Consider the following 14748-nt stretch of genomic DNA (forward strand, 5'->3'; position numbering starts at 1 on the left):
TGCTGGAGTGAGGTTCTCAAAGTCCTGCACCTTGCAGCAAGTTACATATATTGACATTTCTGCATTAGCCAAGTGAGTGATGATACATGTTTGGCCAAATTCAATGTGATTGGCACTCCATTTGATTCTGCTTTAATTTCCATAAATAACAGAAAAGAGAACTGATATTATTGATAATGTTACCATAGGTAAAATAGAATTATTTGTCTCACTCAGTTTTCATCCTCACAGAAACATCATCAAGTGGAGTTTGAGAATTTGTTAGTTGAAAAAAAAATACACAAAAATCTTTTTTCCCTCACATCTTTTCTGACAAAGAAATCACTGATCATTATATAAAAACTGTGCCTGCTGGCCTATTTCTCTTGCCGTGTATAGCATCAACCTATATTGTTTTTTACTGACAAACATGGAGGGGAAAAGGCTTATTTACTTATGACTTTAGCTCTAGAGAGATATTTTCTCTCTCAGTTTTACTCTTCAGGTTCAAGAAAGAGATTCACTTGGATTACCTCAAGTAGAGGAGTTGATTGTCAAGATTCCTATGGCCATGAGAGAGAACGTAATCCTATGAACTCCCAGGAATAGCGGACAATTGGGCCTCACAAAGACCAAAAGATTCTTGGGAACTAGAAAACTCTTGGAGGATAAGGGGCTGAGTTTTCTTGTTAGCCCCTCAGCAGCAACCGTGGGCTGAGTCAATCTATTGACATGACTCAGTTAGTCTCTTGTAGTCCCTTTCTGTTGGAGCACACTCTCGCCTCTGCCATAACTAACCGCTCAACTGGTCTGAATTTCCTAAGAGGACATGATTGAACTAACTAATCACCTCACAGATTGCTGGACTGCCTATACAATGACTACCCTTTGTTCAGGTACTTCCTAGCAAAATGTAAAACAAAATCTTCAATGAATTTCTTTAGCAAAAAGATAAGAGCTAGGAAATCTTTCTTTTTAAGGAGCTGTAAATATAACACACCCTGTGATTGAACTGTACAGGATAAATATATCCGTGCTTTCTGATTTACAGTATGGTAACAATTAAGAATTAGAATAAATACTCTTCATAAATATGTCTCTCATTAACATAGAACAAAGCTATAATGACCAATTTAGGAAATGGCAGTTTTGAGTAACATGGTACTTATTTACTATTGAGGAAAATTTTTATTTCTATGCGTATGTGAAATGCTGTCTCATTATTTTGAGGTTTAAGAGTCGTCTATGTATTAGATGTGTAGAGAGAGAGTTTTAGGTGAGAGAAGATTCTTGGAAATTTTCTGATACATTTCTATCCGTATAGCTTTTGAAAATACAATGTAAACTCCTAGCATGTGAAAGATTAATTAACAATTCTAATTCAGACTATGAAATTTAAGGGTAACCTTGAATTTTCATCAAATTCTTAAACATTTCTGACTGTAAAACAAAAATTTGCAATTTTGGTAGAGCACTGATCATTGCATTTAATTGCCATTTAATATTAACAAAAGTGCATTGTAAATTCGGCTTTCCTTACTTTGATTTATCCCAATGTAGGGACATTTAAAAAAATACTTCTTTAATAGTATGCAAGACTTATCAAATGAGGAAAAATATGAACATAAAATGTAAATTGAATGAAATGATTCATCTCTTTGTTTCTTAAAAAAAAAAAAAGTTTAAAGAAATGTAAAATAAATTGGTTGGGGATTTTGAAGCCAAAGATAAATTATTGAAAACAGTTAGGGCATATGTTAAATTATTAAATATTTCAATGTAGAGCCCTAAAATCCAAATCATACTTTTGGAAGGGAGAATTATAGACTATTTGATCCAACCCCATCACCCTGCAGATTTGTAAGTTGATGCACAAGGTAACCAAGTAACTTGCCCAAAGTCACACAATAAGCTCATGGCAGAAGAGATTCTAGAACTCATGCCTTGTAACACTCAGTCTTCCTGCCTACACCAGACAGCCTCCACTTTAGGTGTTGGGCAATGTAAGCAGTCAAGGTGTGGAAGATACTCTATATGATGAGTAATGGATTTCGGGGAGAAAGAGTACTCCAAATGCTCAGTATTAACAATAGTAAAGCCAGACTATTCTCATCTGAAGAATATGGTTTCTGCAGAATGCAAAAGATTTAACTACTTTTGTGTATCATATTTTACAAAGCTGCACTCCTGATTGTCCTTAGTGTCCATTCAAGATAACATGTGTGTCAAAAAGAATCACTGTATTTATTGCATGTCAGATACTATGCTTTTTCATAAATGTGTAAAAGCCTTTATGTGACATGAAACTAGCTCTGTTTGCCTTCATGTTTATCATCTTCCACTAGTGCCTATTGCTGGCTCCAGTAAAATACCCCTGAATGCTGTTGCTGCCCAGTCTGGTCCTCAGCCTGTTACTGCAGTGCTTGTCAGAAATCATTAGCCACTGATTTCTTTGACTAATGTTGCAGTTGATTGTCTGAATCTTGTTCAGACACTGTAAATGAGGCAGAAACATCCTCTCTGCTCACCAACTGTGAAATGGCTAAAGGGGGTTAGATTGCCAGAAATCAGAATAAATGTATTTCCAATAAGATTTGACAATGATTTCAAGCTCAAGATGGCAAACTTGATTTTTTTATTTCTGTATTTCTTATTGCACATGTATAAATCTGTATCATTGCCCTTTTTTCCTCAAAGGTAATGCACTGCATTGAGAGCAGTGCTAAACTTTTGTTATAAAGTGGCACAATTTGGGGTTTGTGTAAGGGATGTATAACAAAATGTCAGTTATGCTGCCTTTTTATTGTGGGCAAGGAAGAAAGAGGTAAAAAATGCACCCTGGGCAATGGACTCATAACTTCTTGTTTACAGACAAATCTGTTGAATGTCCTTTATGGTTTTACAGACAAGTTTTGGACTAGGTGGGTTTGTTTAAACTCTTCTAGTACTTTTAGACTTGCAGACAAAACTAGGAATAAAGCATCAAAATATGGCTAAACTGTAGGGATTTCATTCTCATTTATTTCATAACATCTTGCATGACTCTCTATAAATTTGGGGGTTTGGGGGAGGGAAAACAGCTACCTTTCAATATTGGAAAGACTTTCACATGAAGAGGAGGGATGGATTTATCTTGCTGTCTCACAAAGCACAGCCTTGGCTAGCAGGTGGGAGGTACAGGTTTTGCCTCAACTGAACCAATAGTTTTCTCAGGTAACTCTCCAGTGATTGAGTGGCTAGCTTCCCAAAGGAATAGTTTCCAATCATGAAAATTGTTCAAGCGAAGACTAGATCAGGGCTCCTCAACAGTGGCAATATTCACATTTGGGGCTGGATGATTCTTTATTATAGGGGGCTATGGTGTGCAGTACAGCGTGTTTAGCAGCATCTCTGGCCTTGACCCGCTAGATGCTAGTAGCAACCCCGTGACAAACTATGACAACCTAAAATGTATCCAGACATTGCCGAATATCATCTGTCAGGGGCAAAATAAGCCCCATTTGAGAAACACTAGGTTAGATAAGTACTAGGGAAAACTAAGCCGTTGCTTCATTAAAATCCATAGTAAGTATTTTTAAATATTTCATCTTTTTGGAACCTTATACCACTCCTTAAGTTGAGCTTTATTCATTTCCATTTATTTGCAAGGAAACAAGTTCAAAAAGATGAAGTCAATTGACTCATGCCACTCAGCTCGGTATTAGACCTGCCAGACTCAAAAGCATATGATATTTGGAGAAAATTTGAACACCCAGAGAGAAATTTGATTAATTACACCACAGGGCACCTCCAAAGCCTGGTCTGTGCCCTCTGAGTACGAGTCCTTCTCAATTCAAATACTGAATTAACTCAAGAAGAAAGGGCAGGGGGGAGGGCTAGCAATTGGAGAAAGGAGCATATATAGAGAAAATAATGTGAAGGAAAAAAAGGCTTAGCGTTCATTGAAATGTTTGCAAAATTACAAAATTTCCATCTCAAATAGGCTAGATTCTAATGTGTTTTATCTGGTGGTTTCTATGGGTGATTTTCCCACAGAAACAATAGTAGTTAGGGTCTCCAGCCAGAGCACAGAGGCCCTCTAAACTTCATGTCACTGCCCTGTGTGATCTAGTAGTATTCGTTTGAGCTGTGCGTACTCAGTGCTATGCCAGAGGGAGAAAGAAAAATATTTCCTGTCCTTTCTCTAGGCATGGGAACAACTCAGCAGAAAATTTTAAAAACTTGGAATAATGGGAAATGAAGCAACCAACTGCACCATTTTGATCGTGGCATATTTAACCAAACACATTGGGCTGCCTTGAAAGTAGAAAGTAGAAAGACAAAAACTTTAAGTTAAAAAAAAAAAAAAAGCCCTGCAAAGGATTACTTTTATGTGCATGTAGAAAAGAGGGATGAAAGTTTGCCCCTTAATTTTATCAATTAAAACTGTGATTACTTAGTCTACATTACTAGACAAAACATTCTATGAATGAGCTTTAAAGCATCACATCTGCTGCTGTGCATTCCCACACCCCTTCTGCCATCTCATCCATGCTAAGGGACATTGTGGAAAAGCATGTGGAGCTTCTAGGAAACCTGAAGATGGAGAAATAGACCAAGAAAAAGACAAAAAAAGATAAAAACCAGTACCTGCTTAAGAAACCATATCAAAGGTAGGATTTCAAAAGAACCCTGTTTTAAAAAATAACTTTGCCCCCAAATTGTTCCATCACACCCTGTCTGGATTATTTCATTGCCCTTTGTTAAACTGTATAAAAGACCACCCAGAAGAAATGGGTCAGGGCTAACAAACATTTTGGTTTTGAAACTGCAGCTTCCTCTGGGTAGAGTCAGTGATCCTTGACTCATTCACATCTAAGTAGGAATTAGTTTAATCAACTATTTTTCTTCTATCGCTTAGCTGAGGAAATTGACCTTGGGAATTACAAACACCCAAGTTGAGGGAGGTGTACTGAAAGGGTAGAGGACAGGTGCCAGGTTATTTCAGAATTTTTTTCAAGAAAGACCTTTCACCCAAGGAAAAGAGGGGAAAAAACATTTTCCTGTACCATTCGATTCTTACTGTTCCAAGCAGCAAACAAAAAGATGAACTGGGAGAAGGTGTCATGAGGGATCCTTGTAATGATGGAATTTTTCTGTGTCTTGGTGGTGGTGGTGGTAATTTTTTTTGATACGCAATAGTTGTATATATTTAGGGAGTACATGTGGTATTTTTATACCTGTAATACAATGTGTAATGATCAAATCAGAGCACCTGGGATATCCATCACCCCAAACATTTTTTTCTTTGTGTTGGGAACTTTATAATTCTTCTCTTTTAGTTCTTTTGAAATATACAATAAATTATTATTAACTAGAATTTCCCTAATGTACTATCAAATACTAGAACTGATTTGATTAGCATATGATACTTATAAGGCCAGTAGATTTTATCAACGTCAATACCCGGTTGTAATATTGTACTATAATTATGCAAGAAGTCGTCATTGGGAAAAATGGATGAAGGATATATGGGATCTTTCTGTATTATTTCCTACAACTACATGTAACTCTACAATTATCTTTAGAAATCTTTTAAACAAATGAACCGATACAGTGTTTTCTTATAAGGGCCAGCTGGGCAAAGGGAGAGGGGGAGACAGTTCCATCTCATTTGGAAAACTTGGGTCTGAAGTGGTAGTCATCACAGTGGTTTAAATTAAGTTTCAGTTGTAGAACTGGGGCCATAATGGCCATAGCTGACAGAATTTTTTCTGTTTTAATGTGATCTAAAATAAAGGGCATATAAGAGAGGAGTTGCAGTGGGGTAAGAAATAGGAAAATAGAGGAAGGTAGGAAGGAGATCAACACCACCTACAGTGGTCCCTCTTTACAAGTGGGGATTGTTTCCAGGACCACCCAGGGATTATCTACACATACTCAAGTCCCCCAAGCAGTAGGCCCAGTGGAACTGGTTTATATTAATACAAAAAGTCCGCTCTCCCTATACACGGGTTTCCAGTGCCGCAAACACTGTATTTTCAATCCACCTACTGTGTTTCCCCGGAAATAAGACAGGGTCTTACATTTATTTTTCCTCAAGAAGACACCCTAAGGTTTATTTTCAGGGGATGTGTTAATTTTTTTTTAAGTATGGTACAACAATCTACATTTATTCAAATATAGTTAAGTCGTCTTCTTCTGGAACAGCATCATAACTCTGCAAACCCTGAATTCCATTCTGAATTTCTTGCGACTCTATTTTCTTTAGAACCATTGGCCCCAATCTCTCATGTCGAACAATAGAGCTCTCATGGGGCAGATGAGAAGGGCTGCTCGTCTTCTTTACCACTCCACCATGAAATGCATGTGTTGTGCAGATATGCTGCGTAGCCACGACCATCACTAGGTCTTATTTTCGGGATGGTGCTTATATTGCTCAAATGCTTAGAAATCCTGCTAGGGCTTATTTTATGGGTAGGTCTTATTTTGGGGGAAACATGATATAAGTGGATCTGTGCAGTTAAAACCTGTGTTCTTCAAAGGCCCTCTGTAGTTCATTTTCTTCTGTTTAAGGTACCCTCACCTGGAAGTCTAAAGCATGGAAAAAGGAAAGGAAACAATTAAGTGTCCCATACTGTTAGATCTACAAACATCTTCCTGTGTCTTCTTAAAGTTGCCAAAGCTCAGGCCCAAATTCATTCCTATAAATTTTTAATTCTTAATCTTCTGATAGGACCCAGCATACTTTGTTACTTCCTTTCAGAGAGATAGTCTATTAATATTTTTGAAAGTTGACAATCTTTGACTTAAATCCAGTGTTCCCCTAGGCAATTGCTGATTTTACAGCAAACAATTGTTTTAAAAATTTGTAGCATATCTCCAACATTATTTTTAGTACAAACTCATTTTTTATGCTAAATATTCTGCTAGTTTTGTTTTTAGGTAACCAATGACAATCATTTCATTTTGGGAACTTGGATTTTTATTTGAAAATGTTTTTTGAAATTATTGGAGCTATTGGATCAAGTGGCTATGTAGCACTCAATATTTATTAGGTATATGACCTGACTTTTCCAGCTTTAGTAACCATATTGCCATGCACAGTTTGGTGTCCATTGAAATTTACATAGTAGCATACCACATCAGTGTTTTCCCCTGACTTTGGACAAAGGTTAATTACGTTCATTGTAAACTTTAAAGATATATGTTTTCAATTCATCAAAATATTTTGCACCTGGGGTTTTTTTTTATTCTTGCCTATCTTTGATTTGCAGTGATAGATTTTAACCACCCAGACCTTGGATTTGTTTCTAACATATTGCATACCTCAGGGGTAGTCAATAAAATTCAGTGGATGCCTCAGGTAGCCACACTGTATTTTCTTATTTGAAGTATTCCTTGAAAAAAAAATTTAAAAAATTTCACTATTTGTCCTAATGATTCAAGTTGATCAATATTTATTATTAATAATTTATAGATTATGCTTTACCTACTTTAAAAAGCATGTTAGGTTGCTTATCATAAAATAGTATAAAACATCTTTGTCATTTACAGAATGCATAATCTTATGCTATTTTTCCACTAATTTTTGTTTTTTAATTTTAATGAAGACCTTCCTACTTCCTTCGCTTTGAAATGCACAATTCACCATCTGCTGGGTTTTGCATTGTAGTCAGTCTCCTTATGATTTCACCTTACATACCCTTCTCTCCAGCTACAGCTTACATTCCTGAGGAGCAGAGCCTTTGTCTTTGACTCAGAGAAGCTCTTCTGCAAGGTCCTCCCACAAAATCCCACAAAATATGGATTTTTGTGGGATTGACTGTTTCTCTGTTTGGCAATAATCACCTATTGCTTTTATATTTCCTGTTTTTATGTCAGTTGTTTAAGGACATGCCCAAACTCTCTCAAGCCACAAATAAGATGGGTTGTCTTTCTTTGAGGGGTAAACTCCCTGCCAGGATCTCTTCACTGGTAGCTGGTTAACAGATTCCCAAAGAATTCTTGTCCTAAGATTTACATAGCACTTTATACTATATCAGAATAGCTTCATAATAACTCTCAGAAGTAGGTTTTCTTTTTTACTTATAAGGAAATTAAACTCAAGGAGCTTTCATGGCTCAAATCTGTTGGGTGGGAGGAAAAGCTAGGACTTGAATCCAAAAGTTCTTATTCTCAGATTAGTGTTCATTCAGTAGACCACATCTGTCTCCATGAGCAACCTACCATAGGATCAAGTCTGGAGCCAAAGCTGAGAGCCCAGACTGAGCTGAGTTTTGACCCTGCTGCTCCCTAGAAGTATGGCTCACTGATGTGGGATAGGAGCCATCAACAATAAAGGATCTACCTATAATTTCTTGGGCACCTACCCTGCTATCCATGGGCTAAAGAGTCACATCTCTCAGATAAAATTGGGTACCTCTGGATGTGACCATGTGCTTCAGGGCCCATGGTGTCCAGGGACATGGAAGAATGGTGCAGTATAAGCACAGTGTAAGCCCTGTCTTTAACCATTGCCAATTCTCATAGTTGCATCAGTCCAAAGTCTGTACCACTGGACTATAAATGCCTTCAGGGTTGCAAGTGTATTCTCATCTACATAAGATTTCCTGTGGTCTAACATAGCACCTGGGACACAGTAACAGTATTTGCTGAATAAACAAGTGAACTATTTGGGCACAAAAATAGAATACTATTTCTTCTTTACTTTAATATTCTAGAACGTCATATGAAAATATATGGACTAAAATAACACACTAGAAATTCTCTTTCTAAATATCTTGATATTTGGATTCCAAAAAGTCTTTAACTCGGAAAGGTCTATGTCAAGTCATATCAGATTAAATCTAAGTGTTGTTCGTTATGCAAGACAGAGTGCAAAGAATATTCTCAGATTTATACAAGGCTTATTAGGAGACTCAAAAATAAAACTCAAGGTTAAAATAATGTATTATATATTTCAAAACTGCTAAAACAATAAATTTTTAATGTTTTCACAACAAAAAAAAACGGTTATGTTGGTGAAGTGGTGCATATGTTATTTGTCAATTTAAAATAAATTAATTTTTTAAAGTACAAGAAAACAAGAAACAAAATTTTGAACTTAGTATATTTAGCAGGAATTAAAACCCTGGATCAATATATATATATATATATATATATATATACATATATATATACATATATATATATATATGTAAGTTTTAACATCAGCATTGTGTCAAGCAGTTTCTTACAAACCACATAAAACCCAAATTTTATGAGGTATCACAATAGCCTCATTGAAATTATTTCCCAAATATTAACTTTAGAAAGTAAAACCAAAATATCAACCCTGCCTCTAATACTTAGGCCTTATAGGCCGTCTAATTCAGGCAGTAGCACACAAGGCGTACTATGTCCTTCTCATACAGAATCTCCCTCCCAAATATCACCAAATGACTTTCACTAATTCTTTCTTAGAAAGTGTGCAAAAAGGATTTCGATAGAGGTCTTTGGAGATTTCCTGTGTCCTCATGTGTGTAAAAGGTTGGGTCAAGTAACAATGAAGGAAAAAGAAAGAATAGGGATTTCGGTTTGTGTATTTTTCTCCTTCTGGCCATTGAAAGGGGGGGAAGGAAAAGGGAAAATGATACCATTCTGATGATGTCAGTATTAAATTAAATTAAGATCATATGTTTGGCTGTGGCAGCTATAATCTTTTGATTATTGAAGAGATTGTTGGTAATGAAGTACATTTGTAAGAAATATTTTAGTATATACTGTATACATGTACAAACTGTGAGATATGCATCTAATAAAATGATAGATTTAGAAATTGCCTAGCACCTAAATTCATGCTTTCCAAACAGCTATTTATAGAAAGAAAAGTGATGTTTAAGCTACCATAGTAGAATATTACAATCTATCTTATATTACCTTAGATAATAGTCCCATATTTTAAAATAATGTAAGCCATTCAATTATTTATTCACACCTAAGTTAGATAAATTGGAAGATTTGGGGTTGTGCAAGAAAAGAATTATTTTTACAAAAGTAAGACTTCACTCTCATGGCTTAAAGAGATTGCCATGAAACAAGTTATTCTATGGATAAAAATAAACCAAGCCAACATGAATTTTTAATACACCAAAATTTTTTATAGAGACATTAAAATAACTATTAATTTTAATCTTCTCTGTTATGAAATGAAACATCAGTGAATCTGGCCGCACTGAGTGTTCAATATGTATTTCTCTTCCTGATAGGCCCTTAACACTTACAGTAAAATCTCTACAGACCAGGATGATGATCTCAATCTGGGGAGAGCCTATGAAGCAATAGCCAAGGTCCTGCAGAGGTAAGTTAGCACATCCTCGTCTTGCTGTCACTGTGAATTCACTCAACTGTGAAAGACTTAAATTGTTTGAGGTCTGTCGCTTTCCATTACTTGCCTGCTTAAATTTTAAGCAGTGCCCTTCTTAAGTGACCCTTTCATCGTAAGTTATTTTAGACCAATGTGGTATTTTAAAATATGCATCTAAACTCTTCTTTGTCTACTCCTCCTTTGTATTATTTTCTTCTCAGTTTTCTATAAGTTTAGTGATGACCTTGAATAAAAGAGAAAAAAATCAGGTCACTTCTCAGAGGTTAAGAAAGCAAAGAGCACAGAAATATGTAGTACGCTTCAGTAACTGTGGCTCACCCTAACCTTTCCAGATCTCTTCTTGGAGGAAAGTTTCCATTTATGCATCAATCATGCTTTTTCCATTAAGACATCTCTCCTTTGAGCATATCTGGGTAAACAATTGAGTGCAAAACCAATATTCCCAATATTTCCTTTGAAACAGAAAATTTTAAACATGTGAACAACTTCTGATGCATATTTTTCTATGGAAGAGATATGATTTTCTCTTCACTCATTGTATTGTGATCATTATATGCTCCATTTAATCATTACCTTATATACTTAAGCATTATTACCTAATCCAAGATAGAAAAATAACAAAAGTTATCAAAGTTAAGGCCTTGTGTTTTGGTATGTTGTCTTATATCCAAGATATAGCTTTTTACTAATAGTAGTAGTAGTAGTGGTGTAGTAGTAATAGATATAGATTGCATTAAGTTTTAATTTCTTCTCATTTGTGTTTCAGTTGTACACACATACAAGGTGGTGTATTACAAGGTAAAATTCTTATTTGAAAGGCATTTGAGACATTAAATACATAGTAAACTGAAATTGAAATCATCTTTATATAAGCACCATTGCTAATATAATAATCATTGTTTATAATATCAATACCAATGAAATGAAAGGTACCCTACAAAATACCAAATAAAATCCAGTCATCACTGGATAAATGGTTTAGGAACTCAGACATATTTATAAGGAGAGTATGGACATTTACTCAAGAAAGATAGAGCCAGCCAGGGGTAAGGCAAGCAACCTGTGAGTGTTGTGGTCTCTCCAAATAAAGATTGATAACTAGTCCATGGAAGACCAACCCAGCTATCCCTTAAAACATTTACTTTCCAAATAACAATGTGGAAAAAGCAGATGATTGAATACAAAGAATAGATTGGTAAGAATTCAATTTAATGTCTATTTGGAACAAACCAACCTACTCTCTTTTTTTTAGGTAATTTTGATTAGTAAATTACTTGACTCTGCTATTATTGCTGCCCCAAATGAGTAGAAAATGGTTGGATTCTTTACCTTGCATTGTAGTAGCAAACCTGGCCTAATCCTGCACAGTTATTATTGTGTCTCAACATAACTAAAGAAATAACACCCCAAGCAAAAAAAAAAAAAATTATAAACTTTTACTGAGCATTTACTATGTTCAGGACAAGTATTGGAATGTCCCTTTGATCACTGATGTTTTTATAATTATTTCTGAAATTTCTGGAGACATGAAGTTGTCTTCAAGTAATTCTCACCTGTTCACCTTGTCTCTCATCTAGAATATTTTAGCTCCCACCCTAGGATTTGTATTCCTTGTCTATACAATCAAAGCTAAGTGGAGGGTTAAATAGTTATGTGATAAATTTTGGCAATAACAGGCAGTCTAACATTTTAATTTGGCTACTTAAGTATTTGGGGTTAAGGAGTGGGAAGGGATACATCTATATTTGATATATCATGAAGTTGAGTTTGTTTTAGGTAGGAATGGGGACAATTCTGTTCCAACATTCTCTGTAGCCTAGCAACTTGCCTTAGGGCAAACATATAATGGAGCAAGATTTATTCCCATTGCACTTTTATACCAAATGAAATTAATTACACTTATAAGAATTTCCACCTATTAAAGTACAATAAAGTTATCAATGATTTGTATAGCAGACATGGATTCTTATTTTTATAATGTTATACAATGCACGAAAGAGCACAGGAGATACTTTTTCTGAGGTCATGGAGGTAAAATGTCCCAAGGCCACAACAAGCTTTCCAATCCAAATCTGCCATTTTGCAGCACTGGTATCAGAGGAGCGCTCAGGGGAGTGTAAGCCTCAGCATATTCTTCCAACATCTGTACAAAATAATCTGAGTACAACCTATTAGCAGGCAGATGTTTCAAAATCTAAAATTCTGTAGAGGTGGACAAAAGCACTCTGGATATCTGAGAAGCCCTATTAAATCCAGTCCACAAATAGTATAAATGCTTTGATATAAATTTTGTGATCATTTTTAGAGAATTCTGCTTGAAGAGCTTGATGTTCTTCAATAACATGCATGTGCACACTCACATACACACAAACACACATATATATGTATCATCCCTTTCATAGCCCTAAACTGTCCTTTTCAGGTTAGCAGCCACATGCAGAAAATGGAGCATGGCCCAGACAGAGGAAATTATGGTGGTGGCAGCTGAGAAATAAATCAAGTTGCATATGAAGCTTAGCATCATCTCTAAATCTCTTTTTCCTAACCTGTGCAATTGCACAAGTTTCACTAATGGTTAGCCCTATCTCTGTAAACATATTTTATCTCTTAAAAGGAAATGGAAGAGGATAGCTATGTCTGGGATAAGTGTGTGTCTACAGCCATCAGCTGAGCATGCATGAAAGGTGAATAAGCTCCAAGGCTGGAAGCTTCTAAAATGGTTATAAGAATTTATATTGAGCCCTCAATTGAAAAACACCATGTTCCCCGAAGACTGAGAATTTGGTAATACAGAGTTGCCCATTTGGTGATGCTAGACCCAGACCTAGTGTTAGAGTTATAGAAGAAGGTTTTAATAGTGAACAAGTTTTGTTATTTTTACTATTGGTCTGAATAATATTAATTACACAAGAGTTTAAGCAACATAACAGAAAATAAGCATTTATCATGTTATTTTCCATCTACTTCAAATACTAGTGAAGAAAAGAGTTGATATTCTAAAATGATAACAGTTGCCAATGACACTACTATAAAAGCCAGAATTGTGCTCCATAACACAAAAAGAAAGTGAATTGAGAAATTATCAAGTAAATATCATTATTATATCGACAGTTTGAGTAAATATGGAGAGGAAAACTCCTCAGTTTTCTTTGTGGTATATATCTTTTTTTGCCTCTTTTACTGAAGAAGCCTATTTACTAAATCCCATAATTTTCCAACCTACTCAGGCTATTTAAAATAATCAAGAGGAAAAAGCTCACAAAACCGTGTTCAAGATACACTGGTCACAAGTAGCCCATCTCTGGGTTTATTCCATACCAATTGTAAATTTTCTTGCAAACGTGAGTTAAATTATTTCCTAGAAAACTTTCCACAGTGGAGATCTTTAAATCAATCAGTAAAAAGTTTCAAGGGTGAAAATTACCTTTCGGTTATAGCTGAAAATTAATTTCTTCTTGCTTGAGAGAAATGACACGCCCTAGTAATTTTCATATATTCTTTAAAATGGAACATCCAGGCTTTGATGCGAAATTTCCTAAAAATGACCCCAAAATACATCAAAACATTTCTATTAATTCATGAAATTAAGAATAGCTTTTTACATTTTCTCCTATCACTGATCCCATTTGCCTTATTACTTTCATCTGTGGCCCACAAACTTGGTGGCACAATCAACAAACCCCTTAGTGGCTGTTTCATCTCTGCTCTATTTGATTTCTTCTCTCTGAGTAAATGATTAAGTTTTCATGCATTGGTTCAACCAAAATCTATGTTCACTCAACCACATCCTTTATTGATTACTTCTACTGCAAACAGTAGGCCAAGTGTGATATACATAATTGGACAGTTGTCAGGGGACGTGGGTGTTAACAGTCCTGTTTTCCCAGTTGGAAACTGGAATCACCTTGATACACAAATATTCTGCACTGTTTCATTCTCATTCTTTGGACCGAGGAGTCCTGTTCCTCAGAATATATGTTTTTAACTCTCTAAGGTCTGGTTGAATGAATTTAATGATTATACCATATAATATGCTGTTCAAGTTGCACCTGTGCACTGCATATAGAAAACTGGAATTAATATTTGTCTAACATTTTAACCTTGTCCTTTAACTTATACAAATAATCTGTAGCTTTCTGCAAGAAAATATTTGATTTTTTCCTCTTCCAAAGAAAGAATAGCTCCTAAATATATTCTTAATTTTTAAATTTGAAAACCCTTTAACCAACATATAATATTAATATTTCAGATGCTACATTAACAACTTTGCTGGCTATAGAACTGTATGCTCTTTGAGTGAAACATGTAATTTATAATAGAAAGATTTTTTTTCTCTAGCATTATTTTCTAGAGCAAGTTCCAGATAATTTGGGATGTTTTGGAGATCTTTTGCTCTTTTGGGAGAAAACAACTTACCCAGC

General features: G+C 35.3%; 1 protein-coding gene across 1 annotated transcript in view; it reads left to right on the forward strand.

Moving 5' to 3' along the window:
* TTC29 (tetratricopeptide repeat domain 29) overlaps nucleotides 1-14748 on the forward strand; it is a 198783-nt gene that overhangs the window by 97116 nt on the left and 86919 nt on the right. The window contains exon 9 of the mRNA XM_012783760.2: nucleotides 10209-10300. Within this exon, the coding sequence (XP_012639214.2) occupies nucleotides 10209-10300 (92 nt within the window). The remainder of the gene's footprint in view (nucleotides 1-10208; nucleotides 10301-14748) is intronic.

Source organism: Microcebus murinus, chromosome 15 (assembly GCF_040939455.1).
Source record: "Microcebus murinus isolate Inina chromosome 15, M.murinus_Inina_mat1.0, whole genome shotgun sequence".
Classification (NCBI taxonomy): Eukaryota; Metazoa; Chordata; class Mammalia; order Primates; family Cheirogaleidae; genus Microcebus; species Microcebus murinus.